The sequence below is a fragment of the Haliotis rufescens genome, unplaced genomic scaffold (genome assembly GCF_023055435.1).
Source record: "Haliotis rufescens isolate VD_foot unplaced genomic scaffold, xgHalRufe1.0.p SCAF_6, whole genome shotgun sequence".
Classification (NCBI taxonomy): domain Eukaryota; kingdom Metazoa; phylum Mollusca; class Gastropoda; order Lepetellida; family Haliotidae; genus Haliotis; species Haliotis rufescens.
Window position 1 is genome coordinate 7,274,125 of NW_025964334.1, and position 24,642 is coordinate 7,298,766.

The window sequence follows — 24,642 nt, forward strand, 5'->3', positions numbered from 1 at the left end:
TGTTGCTGTTTGCTGGTGACCTCTCTGACAGTAACAGCTGCATCATCTCGGCATGTTTCTCTAGCAACATGACATGGAAGTTAGGGGGGTGGTTTCGTCATGACATGACACCATAGCAGGTGGATATAGTGCACCTGTACAGATGCAATAATCAAGGTTCTGAGTGCAAGTTTACGATAGTGTCATGTCCTGTCATGGAAAAGTTTTCTTTGCACATTCTTTTGGGAGAAAGTCAGCTTTTTCATATCCAGCAGCTGCAGTTGTTTGAGAACAATCTGTTTGTGCACAAATACCATTCCTCGTGACAAACAAGATACGATTACAATGGCGAACATTTTAGATTCAGGCAATACAATAACTGTTTGTTTGACATTCTGACATCTGACCTTGACCTTTAAACGGAATGTCCATGTTTAGAGATAAAAATATGTACATCTTCATTTTCCAAGGGAGAAAAATGTAACATTAAAAGTATACAAGTTTCGAAAGTATGAAAAGGATGAAAGTATGTGTAATTTAGTCCATATTAAAATTGCGGTCTGTGATAGTCAATATCTGTTGGTGGTAATTAGGAACTGTAATCCTAATGAAGAAGGGATAGTCCCATGGATTTCTACTTCTGTTCCCTGTAAATTTACCCAAAATGATCAACTTCATCTAAAATCAATGGGGTCTTTATATAATCATTGTTCATTCGATAGATTCCTGTGTGTATATTTGTTTCAAACATAAACTAACTTCACTTTTCTTGCTATTCTTTCTTGCACTCGTGCTTCAGTCTCTACAAGGGGCAGTGGGGTGGCCCCATGGTTAATGTGTTAATGTCATACGATTGCTCAGGTTCATGCCCACCAAGGTACCCTATGTGAAGCCCATTTTCGATGTCCTCCACCAACGTCTCACTCACTCATTCACTGATATGATTTCATATCAGTCATGTGACAAGTAGTGAGGATATCAAGTATGGAATTATACCAGTATTTCCCATGTTCCCTGAGGGATGGTGTGTTAGGCTAGTGGTTGAAGTGTTTGTCTCACAGAAGCTCTGGGTTCAGATCTTGATCTGTGAAGCTGGCTGGCATGCCTTTTGGATATTTACTACTTAGGGATAGGTTGATAATGATTGTGATGATGCTATCAGGAAGATCCTGCCTTTATATCAATCGCCCCAAGCATGCTGAGAAATGTTTCTTACTTTAAACCTTCATTTGTTCTGCATGAGGAAGACAGTTAAATGAGGCTCACGAGGGCTGTCCTCCATGTGAAAGTTCACCATTGTTTATCATCGTCCATATTTACCAAATTTCAGTCTCCCAGAAAATTAACCTGCTCTAATTACTTTCAGATCCAACATCCTCAATGACTCGCAAGACACAGCCGTCCCGACATGAAGACAAGATGTCGCTGAAGCAGGAGCGGCCTGCTCGAGCCACGCTACCAGTAGCCAGGAGCCAGTCGTTCGGCGGGATGTCAGTACGCTCCCAATCTTCCTCATCCTCGTCTACGTCTGTGCTGGGCGACACGATACGTCGTAGTCCCAGGCTGTACACACGGCCCCAGCAGACAAGCCGAGGATTAGGATTCAGTTTTCGTAAATCACCGAAAATCCCCAAAATTCCAAGGCCAAACAGAGCTCTCCTGATGTTCGAGAGCATGAAAAAGGGTATCAGGTAGGCCCTATGTTATTATTTATGGCGAGCAAAGGTTTCAGCCCTCGATGTGACAGTGTTATTTGCCCTGTCATCCCTTGGTTTGCGGGGCAGTGGAAGTTAAACCCTGTTAAGAGCAGTGATTTCACCACTTAAGAGAATCATTACAGCAACCTTGAACCTCTTGGTGGGGATAGCGTATGAAATGTCGCAAGTTCCACTCGAGCAAACAGAGAAAAAAAGATGTAGCAGCCTGGTGATGAAAAAATTGCATTTTTGGAATTTAGAGACGAGGAATCAGTCCCTCTGTGCGTGCTTTGAAGTTTTTCAAACCAGACCTGTTAATTTTGGACCAAGACAATCAAATGTTGTCTTCTTTAAGCCACAGTTTTAAGAAATAGCTGGTGACATATTTTCAGTCAGATCTTTGAACCAAGCAAAATGAACAATGTTGAATCATTTAAAAGATTTTTTTTAAACAATTAAAAGTTTCATTTAAAAGTGTCAATCAACCCTACTTCAGTTACAGAAAAACGTCTTTTAAAATGATCTATTATTCTCAATACCGTCTTTTTTCTTAATGATCATATAGTCATAGTTTATAAACAGGACACAATTGATTTTTCACAACAAAAATGAATAAATTACCATATCAGAAAACAGTTTCCTTCAACAAAGTATCATTTATCAAAATGTCACATTTTAATTTCAAATCATGGGTTATTCGTTCAGTTTTCGAAATTAGGATTGAAAGGTCCCTGGGCATTCAGATACCATTGGAGAAGACTCTCATGATGCTAGTCTCTGAAATGAACCGATTTTACAGAAAAAAACATTTGTTAAATTAACTTAAATTGTAGTTATAAAATATAATAAAAAGGAGCTCAGAGACTTCCTTCATTTACTGCAGTAATCTAGACTTGCCAAACATTGTAGACTTGCATCGTCTGTATTTGATATAATTGTTTCAGGGTCTGTATGACAGACTATGGGACCCCCATAATATACAAAAATGATTCATGTAAATTTGTTGAGGTGTTCCTCGTTGTCACTCATCGTGTGTACAAGGAAGACAGGATCAGGTTATTTCCAGGGAGGCTCCCTGAAGTCAAATCTGTCTTTAGTGCATGATTCATGATGTCCGCATTAGTGGGGCTATTTGTGACGACAAGCCTCCCCAGGCTGAGGCTGACAGGCTCACTAATCCCACACGTGACAGATTATATGTAGCTCTCGTAAAACCTTACTGATACCACATTACTAAACACAGGGTATTGTTGACGGTACTATTGTTGTTGGCTTGTGTACTTCCGGGATTTTAGCATAGCCTTATCATGACTACAATGACTGGACAGAGGAGTGGATTATGGAATCTGGGTGGGAACAGCTAGCTGTTTTTTCTTAAAATGGGTTTTGTAAATTAAAATTATGACTGATCCATATGATTTCATATTAGTGTTTGAATACATGACACGTTTTGGGGTGTTTTTTTAAAAGAATGTAGAGCATGATTCATGATGTCAGCATTAGAAGTAATGTTTGTTATCCACTTTATATATTGTCTCTCATGGTCATCCATCCACCAAAAATTGCTCCTGCCCATAATATTTTTCATCCCTGTTAAGAAATGATTTTTCCAACTCAAATTTGGTTTTTGCACCAGAGTCGGACTCCATGCTCGGAATCCGACTCAGTGTTGTCACAATGGCCAGAGGGCCATCCCTTTCATGATAGCATGGCTAATAGAGGTCACATGGTACATAAGCATTAAATGTACTGTGATAGATTTATTATTTACTAAAGAAATATAAAAAAACCCTCCCTCCCTACACAGTCAGTTTTGTAAAAAGTCTTGACAAATGAGAATATTTTTTACTGACCCTATCTATAGATATCTACAGAGATGAAAAAGTGGAAATGTAAATAAACTGAATAGCAGCTTCGAGATTGATATTATAGTGTCAACATTGCAAGCCTTGTCAATACAGGCAGCATTTGCTAAGAGATCCATGAGCCGTTTCCTGTTAGGTGGAGGGAAGCTGTGGTATTGTTTAGGAGAAGATTTAGTGAATTTTTCTTCTTCAGACAAAATGGAGGTATGGTAAGAAGCGGAAAGAACTAAATCTAGTAACAATATGTTGTGAAAAACGTGTCTAGTACACGCGAGAGCTTGCTTTCAAGTCAAACGGAACTGTGTGACCTGTTTTGGGATAAGGTCTTGTCACATGGTACAAACAAGGAGAGGATTGTATGTCCTTGAAGATTCGATTAGTTTGATGTTGAAGTCTTTTATTGATATTTGTGTTTACATATGAAATGATAGCACGGATGGGGTTTGAAAATGGTTAGCTACGAGAATAGGTGGTGCTTGTTTGACATTCTGGAATTTAACGCGCACATTTTTCACGCTCCCACATGTTATGTATAATTCCTGCGAATATGCTACCTCTATTACACCACAGCCATAAATTCTGTACTGTGGCTGTCATCACACTATAAAATTTCAACAGAAGTCCTCTTCACTGTCAACTATCCATTAACAGTTGTACAATAAATGGTCTCCTGCTGTCTAGGAGACCGAAATATAATGTTTCCAGTAAACTAGCTGACACATCCATCTCTTGTTGGCCTGAAGTGTTTGTCACATCTGTAACTTGTCAAAAAGATCCCTCAAAAGTGAATTTTTAATTCATTTGTTTTTGCCTACATACTGATATTAGTGACAGGCATGTTTCAAAAGTACATGTGCTTTTGTGGGGCTTATCAAATCTCTGATATGAGTCCAATTATGCTACAGCTGGCTAAAAAGTTTGATAATCGAAATTATCATTGATGGGAAGAAATATTAACAATTATCAATTTGAAATTGATGTCATCGATAATGACTTATATAAACTATGGTGATGAAATAAAGTTTAGATTTTCCGAAACAAAATTATTATTGTCCATAATGTCAATTGTCGAAGGCGGAAAGCAACTGTTTTTGTTATATCTAAAATGTCCATAAAATAGTCTGTCACCAGTGACATGAAATATGTTGATTTCTTTCGTGATTTTCTTGCATATATGATTAAAGTTACTTCTCTATTTATCGATAATTTTTTTATATTTAAGTCAATAATCGATATCGAGAGCACATTTTGTCAATAGCACATTTTGCAGTGTTTGTTGGTGATCACCTTCATACTGTCGATCACAGTGGTTGCAAGGCCCATTTTCAGGCATCTTGGATCTGCATCTTTTTAGGCTTTCATCCCACGTGAAGCCGACACATGATAATAGTGAAATTTTCTTCAAGGCATTGTAATACAAAACCCACTCAATCCCGATGTACAGGTCTCATTGATGTACCTGGAATATTGCTGACAGTGGCAAAAAACATTCACTCACTCTCTTGCTAATAGTTACTTAAGCCAGGCAAACAGGCTCTAGGGCCTGAAACGGAGATCGTGAATACACATTAAAAGCAGAGAACGCGTTGTGTCATTTGCAATTTTCTTTGTTAACTTTGCAAATGGATCTCTTGAAGTTGATCCGGGGACTTAATTTCTTGAAATCCCCGATGATGAGCTGCGAATCCCTTTGTTTGTTTCTCAATAGAAATAGCGAGGATCTTGATAGTCCCATTCTTCATCAAACATCAGATAGGTGTCGCCGGGGCTGTGCGGTCTTCGCCAAGTCATGGCCAGCGTGGAATGTCCATACAAACATGTACAGATAGGCTAACACGGACTTGACACAGGGTGGTGACCAACTTAGTCAACAATGACCCCGGAACCCCGGGGACCCCCTGACCCAGCAATGTTATATTTATTGGAGGGGTGGGGGAGGGGGTGTCTTGAGATAAAAATGTAGCTGTCATAATATTAAAATATTCGTAAAAGTTCAGTTGCATGATATCTACAAGTTAGAGTTACCTCCCTTTGGCAGGGAACAGAACTTTTACTTTTAAAAGGGGCTTTACTGTAGTTTGTTTGTTTAACGCCGCACTCAGCAATATTCCAGCTATATGACCACTGTCTGTAAATAATCACGTCTGGACCAGACAATCCAGTGATTGATATCATGAGAATTAATCCACACAATTGAGATACGATGACATGCATCAACCAAAACTTGTCAGGGAGCCTGACGACCCGATCCCATTAGTCGCCTCATATGACAAGTAGGGCTGCAACGAATACACTATGACGCGATTACGATTCATATCATGAATATAGGGTCACGAATACGAATATTAATTCACAATTACAATAACAAGTCAGCAGTTTATGTATTATTTATTATATCCAGTGAAACAATAACATCATAATTTATTTGACATGGTTTGTTAATTATTAGGGGCCGTCGGGTAGCCTGGTGGTTAAAGCGTTTGCTCGTCACGCTGAAGAACCGGGTTCGATTCCCGACATGGGTACAATGTGTGAAGCCCATCTCGCCGTGATATTGCTGGAATATTGCTAAAAGCGGCGTAAAACCAAACTCACTCACTGTTAATTATTAATAAATTATACATTTATATACTGCTCTTATCCAGGTACTAGTATCTGCTCAAATGCGACAATGACCAGTGAAACCAATACTATCAAATTAAATATTATTAGAGTGTTGTCACTGAAAGAAATCTATGCATATTATATGTTGTTATGGATATTTTTAGGGACAGGGTATGTAAATATACATGATTGCATATTCATAAATATTCGATAATAATAATATAATAATAAATTCAATTCATGAATGGTTACGATTTGATTCACCGAATACGCGAGTGAATCGTAACAGCCCTAATGACAAGCATAGTTGCTTTGGGTTGCGGAGGACCTATTCTAACCCAGATCTTCACGGGTCCTATATCCTTGTAATCTGTTTTGCAGGGAGTTCATCCGAGCTACCCAAGAGGACATCATGCAACTGCAGACGGGGGACTCCAACACGTCCACGGCACAGGTGAGAGCAATAGGATCCACGCAACAGCTCGGGCTCTTCTATATGCATCTATACACATGTACACGTTTATAACAACATAGTCATAGGAACCTAAGATATATAATATTGCTCTTGCTTTACACAAAATAATGACATACTAGTACCGTGAAGTTTGTCTAATGGTGCGTGTACATGAACATCAATAAGGCTGTGAGTTACCCGAATGGTTTGTCAGAGCAGACGTAATTGTTTTTGGCTTTTCCATGAGCAGTGTGTCATGCAAATGGCAAAATATAATAGAAAATGGTGTCAGAATTGTCTTCCTAAAAGATGCTTTCAAAATAAAAACAATGCGTTCAGTAAGCATATTTTCAATCAAGCTAAATTGATGTCAAGTCAAAAGAGGTATATATTCTCTCAAATATACAACTCAACATTGGATAGGCTAGTCCCTATTGTTACAAGATACCAGGGATGGGACGATACACCATCTGTTCGATCCGATACGTATCATGATACCTTCTTCACGATCCGATACGTATCAGGAGACTGGCATGTGCTCTTATCTGTGGTGCATAAGCCATGTTTTCATAGACAGGATGGCCTAATTCCTGGCACACTGACGATTTACAGTTGTCAGTGTCAAGTATGGCACAATGGATGAAAATATTTACTCTTTCACTACTAATTAGTGTTTGGTGTAAACGCCATTAAAGTAACCGTTTAAGGTATGTTTCAATATGTTGTACTTAGTGTGCAACTGTGATCGATACTTGTATCGGGAAGTTAAATATTGCAATCCACCAATGCATCGGTATGTATCGTCCCACCACTACAAGAAACCCCAAACAAAGTGCTACATCCTAGACTGTGCTTTCCCTGGGTCAATGAGCTCAAACATACTACCATAGTCATATTATTCCAATCTATACTACTCAAAAGAAGTTAAGGATCCCCTGATTCTTTCATATTACTATAGTTAATCTCTCATGTCATGACAGATTAACTTTACCATTATGAAAGAATCGTGTGATCCTTAACTTCTTTTGAGTAGTATATTAAATCCTAGAATTTTCTTGCTCCAGTTTACCGATCACTTCACACACTATTTCGCTGAAATTATTGTAAACAATATTAAATGACATTGTGAATAAAATTAATAAAATAGGTTACAAACATAAATCCAGATATACAATGAACACTTTTTATAACCAGACAGAGTAATAACAAGATGAAATTGAGTACTTCAGTACGGATTTGTTGCTTTGGGGGGGGGGGGGGAAACACCAAAACTCATTATGGCGTGTATAATGCGCACCCCCCTCTACACAGCTGTGCTCTTTGGAAGAAAAGTGTGCACTGTGTTCAGAAAATATGGTACTCATTACCGAACCAATTACTACTGCTCCAAAAATGTCTCCTTGTCCTTTAAATAACTGAGCAGTATACATTTTCGGAAGTCCCGTTTTAAACTTCCGACAACCACAACAATGCATGGCGATCTCCCTGTATCACGTGACCTGTGAACCTGCACAAGCCACGTGCCCATTTTATGCATGTTTTTCAGTCCCAAAGATTTTCTTGAGACATTCACCCAGCTTAAAATGTTTCATCAACACAGTCCCCATTTGTGGCAACAGCTTTACTGAATGCACAATGTAGAGGAAAGGACGAAGTCCATTCATGAACTGACGGTGTACTCACGGCCAAGAAACCAAGTAAATCTTGCAGCCATGTGTGACATTAAGAGATACTCTAAGCCTACAGGATAACCGTTTTAACTTTACTTTAAGATATGTTTTCCTATTCTAGCAGAAACTTCAGATGTTTTGGCCTCCTACTAAGATAAACGATCAAGCTATTTCCTGATTGGCTAGAGATGAGTTGCTAATCTGTCAGGTGACATGCAAAGATATCTTCCTTCAACGCCCTTATGTAAAATCTCACACTTCTCTGTTTTGTCAAAAAATTCCCTTTTGTGTTTAAAGAGGCACCAAAACGCCAGTGAAGAGTTTGACAGCTCGATCGTGAATGTAGTTTAGCTGGGCATGGAGCAAACATGATATTGTAGCGTTGCTGGACTTGCATGGGAAGGCCAACAGGCTGTGTATTTGAAAAATGTCCGTAAAGCTCTTGTCTTTCCTTGGTTGCTTGATCGGAAAACAAAACCCAATTTTGGAGTATTTTCAAGAATTTAGGAGCAGTTCCTCTCCTTGAAGTATTTCCTGAAAGTGTGATGGCATTGTTTTCCATCACAAAGCAGTTTATTAAGGGTCAATATTTGGAAATATATTGATTGTGAGTGCATATCAACTTGGTTTTTGAGGTCCAAGTGGTTATCAGAAGTCGCAAAAAATCTTTAACCACAAAATATCATACACTGTATGAAAATAACCTGCTCATGTCAGGAAATGAAGGATTAACAAATACGCGTTTAAAACAATGTTTTGTATAGTTCGAAAAATGATTCTTTAATGCCATTGAAAACTAAAACAATAGAAAATGATTTTAAGTATAACTCCTGAAAAAAACACAGTTAAATAAACAAACAGGAAACTAATTAAAATATAATTCATAAGCAAAAGAATATATGTTTTTATTGCAAGACACCATTATAATATAAAAGACAACAGAAAATAGTGTTTGAGGACAATTGAGTCCAGTACGTAAAACAAGAAACCAAAATAAATCATATGAAAATCACCAAAACAATGTATGAATGTGTTGTGGATGTTCACGTGAAACTGGGGGTAGCCCAGTTGTCTAAGGAGCAATTCGCTGTGCAGAGTTGTGTCCCTTGGGCATGCCAGAAACCTATTATTGTGGGATCGAATCCCGGTTAACCCAAATTATGTTTCTAGGTTGCCAGCACCATACCCATCCTCGTGGGTTTCACCAAAGTGGTAAACGTCTGAGACCTGCATCACTTTGGGCTTTCCTCCCACATTAAGCTGACACGCCATGATATAACTGGAATACTGTTAAAAGCGGTGTTAAACCCTACTCACTCATATGAAACTGTTGTAGAGATTCTATGGTTGAGAGTTTTCGTGTATTCTGGTACTGTAGATTAAAGCTGGTGTGGTATGTTCCTATTGTAGGGTAGGCTCCATGAAACAGACAAGGTAATTCTCGTTGATGCATGTAGTAGTGAATCCATTGATTGTAGTGTCAGTGCATGTTTAGACAGTATATCCCAGAGGAAGACATTGCTCTTTCATACTTGCAATCTCATTAAAATCAGATCTTCCGATATGATACATCTGTGAGAAGATCTAACGACCCCTTCATTGAAGGTCGTGTCGGGTGAACTTTCCAAGCAGCCAATCACCACCACCGCCTCGAATATCTCGGTACGATCGAGCAAGGCAATCGAGCAGCATATCTCATTCTGTATCTTGAAATCAAACTTAAATGTCCAGTCCCGTAAATAATATAGGTTTTGACCTTCTGTTGTTGTGAATATTTTATGCACCCTATTATTTCTGAAGGCCATGGGATCTTCACCCACAATGAAGTACAATTAAAGAAATATCTTTTTTGTTATCTCAAAATTTGTCAATTGAGGTGGTCCTCAAATAAAACCCATATTTCTTTTTAAGGCTGACATCTGATTGGCCAAAGAACCTATGCTATGCATCCTCCATTTCAATTGGGAAGTTTGCTCAGGGTTCAATGAAGTGACCTTTGGAGGTGTCCTTCATGTCGACTGGTATTATACCGGAGTAAGAGATCTGATTTTAATAAGATTGAGATATTTGCTGCTTTAAAATAATTATCAACGATGTGCTGTGTTGACCAAATGTGCATATTTACTCCAATCTCAACGTTGTGTAACTGACTTTGATTTCTGTGCAAGTCAGAGAAGACCAGTGTTGATTTCTCTCGGCACATGTTTTAAGCTTGTGTGATCACGAGTTTCATTTCAGTTTGTGTTTGAGTGTGTTGCACAAATTTTGAACTTTCTTAACAACTTTGCTGCACTTAACAGTTGATTCTTCTACGTGAAACAGTTATCTCCCCTGTTCTGTCAACCTTGTGACAAAATGTCCTATTTCCGTATATACCTTGTTATTAAAGTCATTATACACCACTTCTCCAGGCTGTATAACCTTATAACAGTTGTCATGTTGGTTGAACTCTTTTCCTTACTAATACATACAGGATTATTCTTAACCTGAACACTTTATGTATAAATATAATGAATGAATAATGTTTCACTAATGGGAAACAGACAATCGGTAAGAGTATAATAATGGTTTGGGTTAAGTTTTATATAACAGGGAACCTTATTGTTACTCCAGTGTGACAAATATCCGTGAAAAGTCCCATGTACCACCAATGTACCACCCTGTTCTATCTATGTACCTCCTTTTGTACCATCCTGCCTTTGCTGAACGTATCTTTGTTGGATGTTATGGAAGTCACATGTCCGGTAAAGGAAGTGAAGCTCTTAAACCATCTTCAAACTAAGCCAATATCAACAGCTGTTTAGAATGCTTACACATGCTGTAGTGCCCATTTCTTGTGTCCCCCGCCCTGATATTGCTGGAAGATTGCTAAAAGCGGCGTAAAACCAGCGTAAAACCATACTCACTCACTCACATGGATGCGGTGACCTGGTTGATTGTGTGTCATCGAACCCGAATGGTGTGGACTGTTGCTCACAATAACAATCACTGGATTGTCGGGCCCAGACTTATAATACAGCTGCCATCATACATGCTGGAACAACAAACTAACCTACACATGTTGTAATTCTATGGTTTAAGAGTACATGACCGTGAAGAAACGTGTAAAGTCTTTGGCTACTCCACAGTATATTGTGAGATTTTCATCCAATTTGTGAATAATGTTATATGGAGGTTTTGGTTGTAATCTTTTATAAAAATACTGTTCAAGACACATGTATATGTTGCTGATGGGTGGGATTCACGGGTGTGTTTCACGGGTGAGATTCATGGGTGTGTTTCACGGGTGTGATTCATGGGTGTGTTTCGCGGGTGAGATTCATGGGTGTGTTTCACGGGTGAGATTCATGGGTGTGTTTCACGGGTGAGATTCATGGGTGTGTTTTACGGGTGGGATTCATGGGTGTGTTTCACGGGTGAGATTCATGGGTGTGTTTTACGGGTGGGATTCATGGGTGTGTTTTACGGGTGGGATTCATGGGTGTGTTTCACGGGTGTGATTCACGGGTGTGTTTTACGGGTATGATTCACGGGTGTGTTTCACGGGTGTGATTCGCGGGTGTGTTTAATAGGACTTGGTATGTTGTGTATGTAATCCAGTACAGGAAGTAGAACTCAGTGGTTTCTCCATGTGTAGGTACTTGGGGACAGTGGCGTGATGTGGGGCCGGGTGTTTGGTAGTGATGCGGTGGGATGAAGGTTTAATAATCAATATAAATGATTAACTACGTGATACTTCACCATTGAAGTATCACCATTGCATTGCCCACTAAAACAAAATAATTTGTAAAAAGAAAAATTAGGATTTAATAAGTTTGTCACAGACAGGATTGTAGAGAGACAGATTCATATCGGTGCCACAACGTGTGATTACAAAGGCAATAACTCTCCTTTGACTTGCGCATAGTGCTTGTGAAATCATGCTAGTTTTTGTTTGAAGCATGGACAATCCCTAGAACAGTTTTTGTAGGTAGAATGGCTGCATTGTTTAGTTATGTTCCGGTGACAGTTGGTATTGATATTACTCTATCTCAGTCAGTTACCATATAGCTGAGAAATGGCCAGTGCGACATTAAATTTGAGCTCACTAGGAGAGATACAGCGTCTGTCAGAGACAGTCTCTGTTCGTATTTGGTTTTAGCAGGCGTTTTTTTAAGGAGATATGGTGTTTTCAATTTTTAACTTGTCTAACACCTGTTGTTGAGTAACTAGCCTGTCGAGTTATTATGTTGGTGTATTAAGGTAGACATGGTGTACAGACAATGCAGCGACCTTCACCTTGGCTTTCACTTGTGCATACCAGGCTCTGTGTTAATATTTATCTTTATTCAATTATGTTTTATTTTTTATTCCAGCAAATCAAAGCTGCTGAGAGATATTTGAAGAAACTGGAATTTCACTTGTCAAAGGTTGGTGATGTTGGTTATTTAGATGTTTTCGTTGCTAAGGCTAGACAAAGAGGGATTTGGGAAGGGACATAACTCTCGTCATTCAAAGAAACTACCTAAGCAGCATGTGTCTTTATTAAATTTTGTATTTCGCCAACAGTTATATGTTCGAGGCAGGGATAGCATTGTGGGGTAACATCCAGGTTTGCTAATGCCAAAGGTCTAGGTTCAGTTCCCAACACAGGAACATTATCTTAAACCCATTCATGATGTCACCTGTCGAGATATGGCTGGAATATTTTGATGAAAAATCTTTAAACAATCACAAGTAAATAAAAAGTCCTAAATTACTGATATCAATATTTTAGCAATATTGCTGGAATATTGATAAATGTGACGTAAAAACTTACTCACCCAATCAAGCATTCAGACAACCACTGTTTTTGAATTTATTTCCAATTTTATTTTACATTTCATTTTGGTAACTGAGCCATAATATTGATGGGAAATCTGTAAACAATCACAAGTAAATAAACAGTCCTGAAGTAGTGCTATCAATGATCATCTCCATGTCACCTCAAGTCCATGGTGAGATGACCCTGACTCACATGGCATAAGTTTATATTAGATAACTCTAGAGGTGACATCAATGAAGAGGAACTCAAATATTTACCACCTAAAAGAAAAGTGACAGTGTGTTGTGTGGGTATACAGACTTGGACATGTATTGTCAAAAATCTATCGAGGCAGTAACCTTAGACAGCGGAAAAATGCCAAGGTAAATTGATGGAAATTTTTCTCCATAAGATTTGAACACAATGCCAGCACATATGTGAGAATGTGGCTAATGTACTGTAGATGAGTGTTACGTTCCGATTTATTGGAGGGGGAAACAAGGCCCTATGCTGAAGGTTGGCAGGTCGTGTGCCATGGATGTGACTCATTCTTCTAGAATTGACACCACCTGTCCATGTTTGTTATACAATCTGGAAATATTCTAGTTGGTCGAGAATTTGTTTTGTTGAACAATGCCAACTTTTGTTTTGAGTAAAATTGTACTGAAATTTAAAAATAATTAAATATCCACACCCACATGTAAATATTAACAAATGTGAAAACAATTGTTTTGTTTATATCTCGATAGCAAAATTTGATAAATTTTGTTTGGAAATTTAGATATGTTTCTTATATAAATTTGCATTTAACACAGAAACTGACTTTTACAGTAAACATTGATAAGTTTTAATGTGAAACAAAAAGTGGTCCTGTTAAAGTGAACTCCACTATAACAGTACATACAGTACTTCATATGCATATATATCTGACTTACCGTAATCGACGTAATAAGCGTCCAGGGCGCTCTCAAAATTAGAAATAGGGGGCTCTTATTAGAATATAATTTTGGTAAAAGGATTGAAATATCGTAAATTTCGTGGTTTATGCTGACAGCCTGAAATGATACGAAAGAAAAGTCTGCGTATTAACACGACAGCTATGTTTTTCCAGAATTTAATTGCCCGTAATTAAGGTTGCATATAAGATAGAGTGCGATAGAGATTATACACAAATAAATAAGTCTTGTGTACATTGACCAATCGGAAGGGTGCTAATTGGGATCGTTCACTAGCCAATATATTAGCAAACATCACCATGGGCGCTTATTAGAGCGAGGCGCTTATTACATTGAATATGGTACTTAAAATACAATTAATAGCCCAGTACATACTGTGTTCGCTTCTCTCACCCGGCGTGGAATCCCATGGAGGAAAATGTGAACCAATTCTTGGAGTCCAGTTGTTAATGAGTTGAAAATACCTAGCTTTCAGTCCAAACTCAAAAGAAAAGGAATTATTAATTATTAATCATTGCAATTTGTTTTTCCAGCTTGATGAGCTTCACGAGTGCTACCTGGTTCATCAACAACTCCGAGAAGGTAGGGAATGTGCATCTTCCTGAGGCGAAGAGCGTCCACTAGCCTTTTTTATCAAAGTCTTGTTTCCAACCTTGCCACATCAAGCCCACTTTCCTGTGCTAAATATGATTGGACTATCGCACTTTTCGATAGTCACATCAGAGAACATTTAGCGTCTAGCGTCACATAAAATATTGCTGAACATTTTATAAAATCTTAAGTGTACATCACCACCTTTGACTGAAGTGTTTGAAATATTCATTTTCAATCTATATCTAAGATAAATAAGCGAATGTTTGGTTGATCTTCAGGGGCTCGGACTATGGCAAGAGCATACACAACGTCGCCTGGCAACAGAAAACAGTCCCTCACGAACGTGAAATACGGGTATAAGGAGTGTTCACAGGTGAGTGACAACAGGAAGCTCCCGTAAAATGTAATTGTATTCATATGATGATAGCACTAGTGGTGGTACTACATATTAGGTCTGGGACGATACACCAACTGTGAGATACGATACGTATCACGATACCTTACTCACGATCTGATATGTATCACGATACCTTACTCACGATCCGATATGTATCTCGATACTTGCATGTGCTCTTATCTGTGGTGCATAAGCCATTTTTTTCATAGACAGGATGGCCAAATACCTGGCACACTGATGATTTACAGTGAAGTATGGCACAACAAATGAAAATATTTATGTTTTCACTATTAACTTGCACTACTGATTAGTGTTTAGTGGAACAATTATTAAATCAAACATTTAAGGTCAGAAAGGATATTTTGTACTTAGTGTGCGACTGTGATTGATACTTGTATCGAGAAGTAAAAAATCACGATCCATCGATGTATCAGTTTATCGTCCCACCACTACTACTTATGTCTCCGTGGAAGATGCCTGCTTTTATTTATTTTTTATTAGTTTTTTTCCTTACAAAGATAAAATAAAAAAATAAAAAAATAAAATAAAATTCATTCTAACATTTATTATATTTCATTGGAAGCTTTTTGGCCAGAAATATAAAAAAGAAATTTGAATTGATGTGGAAGGATGGAGCAGAGGTTCCTGTCTTGGAAACAAACGGAACATGTGAACATAGAAATGATATTATGCCAAGTCATTTGGCAATTTCAACAACCAGCAAACGCAGATTGTTTTTTTACTTATTTGCATTAGTAAAGCATGTTGTATGTTGAGTGCCACGCTCCTTTTCCTTTTCCACGCTTGTTGAGATTTAGTGATCAGTTGTATATTTGGAGACAAGACTGTATTCCTGATTCAGTGTAAGGATTCTAGTGTACAAGAGAAGCTAACCTCACTCTTCTTGTTGCCAGACATTATGTGCAATAGAGGCCCAGCTGGAGAACATGCTCGGCACGTTCCACTGCAAACTCAAGGGTAAGTTCTCCATATTTATCATTCTGTTTTTACATCTTTAGGTATGGAAATTAACCAAGAACATCTACTAAGGCGAAAAGATCAATATAGCAATACCCTCGAAAAATGTTTGAAATTCTACTGGTCCTTTGTTTGGCAAGTGGGTAGTGCTAATTTTCATCTCTGTATCTTGAAATTCTATTTTGAAGGCTTCAGATGAAGGTGACATTAAAATTTCACACATTAGCTATTTTATCTTCAACAGTGGAAGAAAATAGCTGTGTGTCGCCATCTTTCTTTACTTCATGAAAAACCATATACAGTTGTCCCTGTTGTTTAAGGCGCTGTGTATAGTTGCGTCCCTCTGGCCGTGTTCAAATCCCAGATTCGGCTTAATTATGTTACCATCCCCTTATTTCAAAATAGAGTTAATTTAACTCACTCAGTCACTGTTATGTTGTGTGTCGCAGGTATGGCAGGGTTTGCACGGCTCTGCCCTGGCGATGTGTTCGAGGTCTCCATCCGCCATGGGCCACAGAAGTGGAAGACAAAAGGCCGCATTGAGAAAAACAACACACAGAAGTGGGATCAGCCTGAGTTTATGTTCAAAGCCTTGGTTGGAGAAGTCCTCAGTCTAAAGGTAAGAGCACCTGTTTGTTGAGGTCAAGGGGAAAATACGTCCCTACCAAGAGACTGTCCATTTGAGGCCCTGAGGGTGTGGGCTGGTTGCTTTTGAAAACATAATTTGTTCCAGGAAATAATTGAAAAAAGAAATGGCTAACAGTTTCACAAAATAAAACCAACTTTTTTATGCAAATAATTTATTAGGAAATGATTTGTGTTTCTAAGCCACAAATAAGCCTGTTAATTGGTTGGGTTTTTTTATAACATGGCAAAACTGTTTTTAGTGGATATGCTTCAAAATGGCTATGGTTTATAATTGTGATGAACTCATCTCTTCATGTAAAAATTGGATTCAAGGGGTACTTTTACAAGTAAGAATGTGCGTGTGGGATTGTGTAAGGAACTACTTTTAGTGAATGAAAAAGGAAGATGCATTTCAAGGGAGCTAACTCTTAAAACCATTCTCCAGTAAAATCTCAAAAAACTTAAAGCAAACAGGTGGTTGGGTAGCCTAGTGGTTAAAGATTTCGCTCGTCACACTGAAGGCCTAGGCTCAATTCCCCCATACCATGTGTGAAGCCCATTTCCAGTTTCCCATGATACCATGATTGCTGGAATATTGCTAAAAGCGGATTAAAACCTCACTGACTCACTCACTCATGCTCACACTCACTCACTCACTCACTCACTCACTCACTCATGCTCACTCACTTACTCATTCACTCACTCACTCACTCAACCCTACACACCAACTTGCCCACTCACTCACTCACTCACTCACTCACCCATTCTCACTCCCACTCACTCACTCACTCACTTACTCACTCACTCACTCACTCACTTGTTGAAGTATGCCTGTGTTTAATGAGTTGCCCTTGCTCCAGGCTGTGGAGGTTCGCAGCTTCAAGAGTGTACTGCTGGGGCAGAAGAACTGTGAAATCAAGGATCTGTTTTCTGCCAACCCTCAACTGATGACAGTCAGCATCAACTTCAACGGCTCTCTGAAACTCAGCATCGTCATCACATGGAAGTATGTACTTATAAATCACCAGACCACGGTTCATTTAAAAACATGTTTTTTACTTATCCTGCATTACTCTTTAATGCATCTACTGCTTACCTTATGAGAAAGAAAACAGCACTTAGCGATGGTCCTAGGTGAAGGAAAAAAACTTGATGGTCCTAGGTAAAGAACAAAGTGTTTTTCCATCTTCAGTCTACTTTTACTAGGACCCATCGCCACTGTCATGTGACTGTCCATTGTGGCGTCACATCTGATTACATTACCAACTCTAGTAGGGAAAAAACATTTAGAATTCCTCCTTGTGTTGTGACTGCCATACATTGATATGGTTCGTAGCACTCCCATACTTTAACACAGACTTACGATTATTGTAGTGCTACAATTGCCTTCCGGAACGGGGGCCCATGAAACTCGACTCCACTACCAGGTGTAGACTGTTGCGGTTTATTCATGTGTGTGGGGCGGTGGGGTAGCCAAGTGGTTAGTGAAAGCCCATTTCATGTGTCCCCCACTGTGATATTACTGGAATATTGCTAAAAGTGGTGTAAAACCATACTCACATATCACTTATTCACACTTGTTGTTGTCTGCAGCCCTCTTGACGGCATGGATGAGTCCGTTACATTCTTCGAGGCTCCGAGTCGGCCCCAGGGTACTCCACGGAGGCGACCCGTGTCCGTTCTGGCTCTGAATGGCCAACTGGTAAGTTCACATGGAGTTGTTTAATAAAATATATACTTTAAAATTTCTGGTAGCTAGCCATGGATATTCAAGGGTTTGTGGTCACAGAAGACTAAATGTAGGTGTCTCGCAAAGCAATTTTCAGGTCTGTCAGTTAAATGTATTCCTTTACTGAGGAAAGTGTAACCTATATGAGTCGTGGGAATTCTAGGGTAGCAGAACGGGAGACAGATTCCATATTTATGATTATAGGGTGGTCATTAGAATTCAGGGCAGCTAATGTCCACAGTAGCCAATGGATATTATGTTGATGTTGAGACCCAGCTAATGAAGCCGTGATTACAGTCTCTGTGTACAGATTGTGTCATATTACCCTGAAGACTAGCAGTGACATTCATGCTATCCACCACTTGATTATCTCGCCCAGAACTTGATTATAAATACCCCGGAAACTTGAATATTGCATCCTTTTTCACTGTTCACGTAACTAACACAATCTTCCTCCACAACAGTCTGGGAGTTACGGCGACCTGCCGACCGGTCCGGAACGGCGCTACTCCAGCCCACTCCATCTCCATCACTCCAAGGACGACTACTACCTGTTCGGCTCCTCTACCTCCCTGCCTACTCGGGCGTTCGAGTCCCACTCGTACCAGGCCTCGCCACTACTCCGCAGCAAGGACAACACCGTGTTTGTGAGCCACACTCAGGGATCGCGACTATCACAGACAGTATTATCTAGTGCCCTGCCAGTACAGCCTCTTCCTCAGACTCTCCTGCCCGGTGTTCTCTCGCAGACTGTAATGACCAATCGGGACGATCCCACTAGTATTGAGGAAGGGCTAAATGTTCTGACGACCTCGTTGGAGGATTTCCTCGGACAATATAACGAGTTGCAGAAGCTGGAGGAAGTGGTTGTTTTCCTGGAGCAGTTCATCAGGGTGAGTGAGCAGGACGGGCATGTCTGCCATTTTGTGAAGTTTGAGTTTTATGAATGATTTGTGTCGCTAGCAGGGATTTAACTAGACCTCAGATACCAGTATCTGGCCTAAGTCAGCAGCAAGTGAAAGTAAAAATTTCGATTTAAGATATCTGTATTCCTGAGAAGTTTCAAAAATAAGAACATTCAAAGAAATCCAATTTTATATAATATCCCTATTTTTTCCCAATTTGCCTGCCAAGGGCACTTAGTTTGGAATCCTAGACAAATCTCTATGGCTTGAGGGAGTCATCTCTCCACATCTCGTATACCCTGTTGTACTCATAACACGTGCTGGACCCTTGCATCTGCTACCCCTTAGGAGACCTTGCAAGATAGTAGCCACATGTGTATTGAAACAGTCATGACGTTCAGCTACTTTATGAAAACATGCTGTAAATTCTGACTTTCCATACATTTGTTTGTAGTCACAGTAGCTTTCTTTTGTCATATTGCCCACTGTAATGTGATCTTGCTACTTTCAATATGGAAAATACTTAATTCTGATAGGTCAGTTAGAGGTTTCAAAATAATATAACCACCTTTGGTTTAATGTTGCATGTTTAGTTACAATTTACAGATAGCCGCCACTATTAAAACTCAGTATGCTAGTATCCTGATTCTAATACTTTGGTAGCCATGTGATCACTACAGTATCACAGTATGAATTAAACTGAAATAAACACCATGTCTCATGTTGCAGAAACAGTCGCGATGCAGCTCTCGGTCTTCCAGCATCAGCGTCTCCATAGAGAGCGCACTTGAAGCTTTCGATTTCCTCAACACAGAGGATACGACAGATGATGCCACAGATGACCTTGACCCTAGTCCTGAGTACGTCCATTACAACAACTACAAGTTTGCTTCACAAACAGGCAGCCATCATTATTATTATTATTATTATTATTATTATTATTATTGTTATTATTGTTATTATTATTATCTGAAATAAGGCAGATACATGCATTTTCACATCATTTGCTCAGTGATTATTGTGTTTAGAATTACAAATTCCAATTACATTGTTATTGAGTCAAATATTAGGAAGACTTTGGAAATAAGCTCAAAATCCTGTTAGTAAATTTACGACGAAGTCTTCTGGCCAACAGGGAAATATGGTTTAGTCTAATATCTGTCCTGAGTAGTAGTCGGTTAATTAGTGTCAATTATGATATCTGCTCTATGTATACAAGTGTGTGGGATTAACAGAAACTAGTAAACCCTCTGCTGTTTCTGCTGTTGAGTCATTGTGCCCTGCATACATCATGAACACCTTACAGAACAAGTTTACTTCCTTACAGAGTGAGCCGTACATCCAGCATCGATCAAATTCTTGCCAGCCCCGAGTCCACAGCCAAGACGGCCGACTCCGGGATCGAATCCCTCGCCAAGCGCCTCAGCGAGGACACTCAGCTCGGCTCTAGTCTGGGTTCCAGCCCCATCCCTCCTTCCACTGGGAACGAACAAGTTGACCAGGCCCTCCTCTTTCATCTTGGATACTGTGATAGACTTCTGGAGGTGAGATGGGGGGTGGTTTCCAGGCAGTTGCCGCTTGTTGTACAGCGTTTTGAAATTGGAACAATAATGTGTGAAGCAGTCTTTTCAAAAAGGTTGTTAAATCGGAGTCAAAGCCTGAAAGCCTGTATCCAGGCTTTTTCTTAATAAATACAGTAAACTATGGTTATAACAAACTCAATTTCACAAACAAATTAGTTTGTTATAATCGTAGTTCATTTTAAGCAGATTTACAGCAAATGTGCAGGACCAAAAAAAACAATTTGTTATACCCGTCAACTTATTATAAGCATGTTCGTTTTAAATGTAGTTTACAGTAATGAAAAAACTGCCATTTGGCTTGATAACTCATTAATCACATATCAATTGTCTTCTCTGTGTAACAACTTCGATTGTGTTTATTTTTTTTATCCATATTCTGTTAACCAGACGAGTTCAGTTATCACGGAAGACTGTTCCACCAACATTGTATCATAATATCACTGCATTCCAGGGTGATGAAAATGAAAATCTGTTCATGCAAAATGTGATGAGCTCAGCACATTTGCTGACGGAATTTGTACAATCTGCTTCAATCTGGCAATGACTGGTTCTCCTGTTCACATGTCCACCACAGGTCCCAGAATGAATACAAAAGGAATGCACAATGCCATTTAGAAAGTAAACATTTTCTGAGTAAAGTATAGATGCTAGTACTTTTTCGGGTTGAGTCTCATCGGGGATTCGAACCCACATTGCGCACACTGCCATTGAGCAATCTAACCGTGCAATCTTCGCTGTGCAGAGTTGCATCCCTTGCGACAGGCCAGAAACCTATGCAGATATGGCACTACAGTTGATCAGGACGAGACCTGGGGATAGTGATATTATCAGTGACTATTATTACTTTACTCTGTTCTCGTGCTGTTTTATGGATTTTAATAATAATGATTTTTTTTTTCCAGAGCTTAGGCAACTTTGGTCCCCTGAGGTGTCGAGAGTTCTACGCACTGGATAAACTCCAGAAGCAAGCCTTCATCATTGAAAGCCTGATGAAGATTGCCAAACAAGGGCCTGATGTGGATCTGCATTCTGGTACGTTGTCTGGCCGATAACAAGCATCATTTAAGGCTGGAGTACCATAACTGTCTCAGATCAGCCTCAAGATGAGGTGTTGTACATCAGGAAACACGGTTGAACATATCGCTGTGTGAGCCAGTAGACTGTCGCAATTGGTTTAATGATCTTGTAATGGGATCGGGTGGTCAGGCTTGCTGACTTGGTTGATGTGTGGATCGATGCTCATGTCAATCACCGTATTGTCTGGTCCAGACTTGGTTATTTACAGACCGCTGTCATATAGCTGGAATATTGCTGAGTGCGGCGTTAAACAACAAACAAACAAACAAACAAACAATAAACAATGATCTTCAACTTTCTAGTTTGATATGCACATCAAATCTAGAAAGTTAGAATAGTCATTAGTCATAAGTCAAACAAAACAATTGTTGGAACACTGGAATTATTGAATCTCAGTGCTCCATGAATAAATGCTGACAATCAATATCCAAAAAATCCAAACAATTGAAAAATGATAAAAAGTTGTGTTTTTCAGTGCAAAAATAATTTGTCGCATATCCATGTCTGGGGATTAGGTGGGATTCCGAGTTGCATGTCTCCTCCAGTGTATGCAGGTTGTAAAAGTTGACTTATGGTTGGGTTGTGGCTCGGAGACTCGGTTGACTGCATGTCATTGAGCCCTGATGGCAATGATTGTTCCAAATACTATCCATCACTTGATTGTCTGGCGGTGCGGTCGGGTAGCCTAGTGGTTAAAGCATTTGCTCGTCAAGCCGAAGACCCAGGTTCGATTCCCAACATGGGTACAATATGTGAAGCCCATTTGTGGTGTCCCCTGCCGTGATATTGCTGGAATATTGCTAAAAGCGGCGTAAAACCAAAATCACTCTCACTCAATGATTGTCTGGCCTAGACTCCATTATTTACAGGCTGTTCTCACAGCTGAAATAGCTCAGTGCACTTTTAAACAACAAACTGATAACATTGTTCTGTATTCCAACAGTGATGTCGGAACTGACTGACGACAAGGCGTTGAAGGAGTTCTGGGTTCTGTGCGTGGACCAGAACGTGTTGTACGTCCACCCAGAGAAGCTATCCTACACCATGGAGCAGAAGTTCGGACTCAATATCAAGGAGACCTTCGATGTTTCCCCTGCCAGAGGTACGTTGCTCATCAGTCAGGCTAGGAAGCGTGTTCAGTGTTGCCGTGTGGTATTGGGAGTAATTATCAAGATCGAAAATTACGTTACAGAAGCTATTCATATCCAGCTCTTAAAAATGAGTTAGTGCAGGAGAAGCATCTTTGCTGTTAACAACAAGAACATTTGTCATTTTGCGATTTATTATAGTTTTACTTTCACTTAGCTGCTCATTCTGCCATTTAGATTACGTCTGCCTTTAGGGGTGAGGGGTAGCCTAGTGGTTAAAGCGTTCGCTTGTCCTGGTGAAGACCCAGGAGTGACTCTTATGGGTACATTGAGTGAAGCCTATTGTAGTGACCTGCCATGATATAGCTAAAAGCAGCATAAACTCACTCACTCACAAATCGGCATAAAATCGTCCTCACAATCAACTTTATCTCTGGACATGATAGATAATCTGTGTGTTTGAACATTATTCCTGCAGGTGGATGCTAAGACTGGCCATTATGAAAGATAATGTTTGTTTTCAGTGTTTGCTTACATCATGGCGAAGGTGCTGGACCTGCCCTCCTATGACCCCGACAAGCTGCGGTCGTCCCTGGTCGTCACTCTGCAACAGTTTGTCAGCTTCTTCAAGAAGGACGGGCTAGCTGTCATTGACTCCATTGCTCAGGAAAGTGAGTCCATCTCTCTGTCATTTGTTTTGAGACAAGACGCTTCTTGTGAAATTAAGCTAGCATAAGAAAAATAATCAAGTTCCTTGTGGGTCTCGGGTATTTGTCAAAGTAGAATGAAGATGTGAGACATTAACTAGTCAAGGATACAATCACAGTATCAGTACATAGTCATGTATTTCCTCATACAACACCGGGTGCTGGACAACACGTTTTCAAAACATTGTTTCAATGTTGCATTGTTAGAGATATCCAGGGTTGGACTTTGGTATCGGCCTTTATCCCAAATAGTCAGATGACCGTCTTTCTCTTGGACACATTATATTATCCCTCTCCAGACTTCAACATTATTCCTGAGGATGAGAGTAAAGCATCACCCATGTTTTCTGATTTACAGTTAGCCTGATGGATCGGTTGTGTTCGGGAAACACCGACATGGTCATCAAAGCTGTGTTGACCTTGAAGGAGGACATTCCTTCCCCAACGTGTCTGAAGGTCGTTGGAACACTGCTGATAGCAAATAATCGGGAGATCAACCAGACAGCGAGTAAGTCGATCATCTTGAATCTTAACTCATACTTGCTCCAGATGACTTATATGAATGAGTTGTGTCCCTTTGTCATATCAGGATTTTCTGGTGTTCTTTTCAAATTCCAAATTTGCCCTGTTTTTACCTTTGGTCAGTTAGAGCTATGGCCAGGGGTTCCACCAACAAAATAACCGTCTATTTCTTGATCTGTTGTTTTGTACAATGGCCATGGGTTCTGCCAACAAAGTTTTTTCCCAACTTCAGGCTGGCATCATGATATAAATGAAACACTGTTCCACAGACTGTTGAACCAACTCACTCACTCACTCACTCTTTCCTCTGGAATTAGATGTCTTCTCAGGCTTTGTGATAGAGCTGCCGGGCTGACACAATACAACCACTCACTTTTCAAATTCAAAATTGGTTTGTGAATAATCATTGCAAACTTCGTCACAGTCT

At 39.6% G+C, this 24,642-nt stretch overlaps 1 protein-coding gene across 7 annotated transcripts in view; it reads left to right on the forward strand.

Annotated features, from left to right (window-relative positions):
- Positions 1–24,642, forward strand: part of LOC124143981 (rho family-interacting cell polarization regulator 2-like) — a 119,882-nt gene that overhangs the window by 91,095 nt on the left and 4,145 nt on the right. For 6 of the 7 annotated variants that reach the window (XM_046513184.2, XM_046513183.2, XM_048385846.1 and 3 more), the window contains 17 exons: positions 1,346–1,670; positions 6,527–6,599; positions 9,680–9,703; positions 12,625–12,678; positions 14,542–14,590; positions 14,881–14,975; positions 15,914–15,977; positions 16,427–16,596; positions 17,465–17,610; positions 18,198–18,306; positions 18,798–19,226; positions 19,968–20,098; positions 20,566–20,782; positions 21,724–21,853; positions 22,842–23,000; positions 23,511–23,657; positions 24,052–24,201. In XM_046513184.2, the coding sequence (XP_046369140.1) occupies positions 1,360–1,670; positions 6,527–6,599; positions 9,680–9,703; positions 12,625–12,678; positions 14,542–14,590; positions 14,881–14,975; positions 15,914–15,977; positions 16,427–16,596; positions 17,465–17,610; positions 18,198–18,306; positions 18,798–19,226; positions 19,968–20,098; positions 20,566–20,782; positions 21,724–21,853; positions 22,842–23,000; positions 23,511–23,657; positions 24,052–24,201 (2,458 nt within the window). In that variant the 5' untranslated portion in view covers positions 1,346–1,359. The remainder of the gene's footprint in view (positions 1–1,345; positions 1,671–6,526; positions 6,600–9,679; positions 9,704–12,624; positions 12,679–14,541; positions 14,591–14,880; positions 14,976–15,913; positions 15,978–16,426; positions 16,597–17,464; positions 17,611–18,197; positions 18,307–18,797; positions 19,227–19,967; positions 20,099–20,565; positions 20,783–21,723; positions 21,854–22,841; positions 23,001–23,510; positions 23,658–24,051; positions 24,202–24,642) is intronic. The other variant, XM_048385847.1, reaches the window with a different exon arrangement.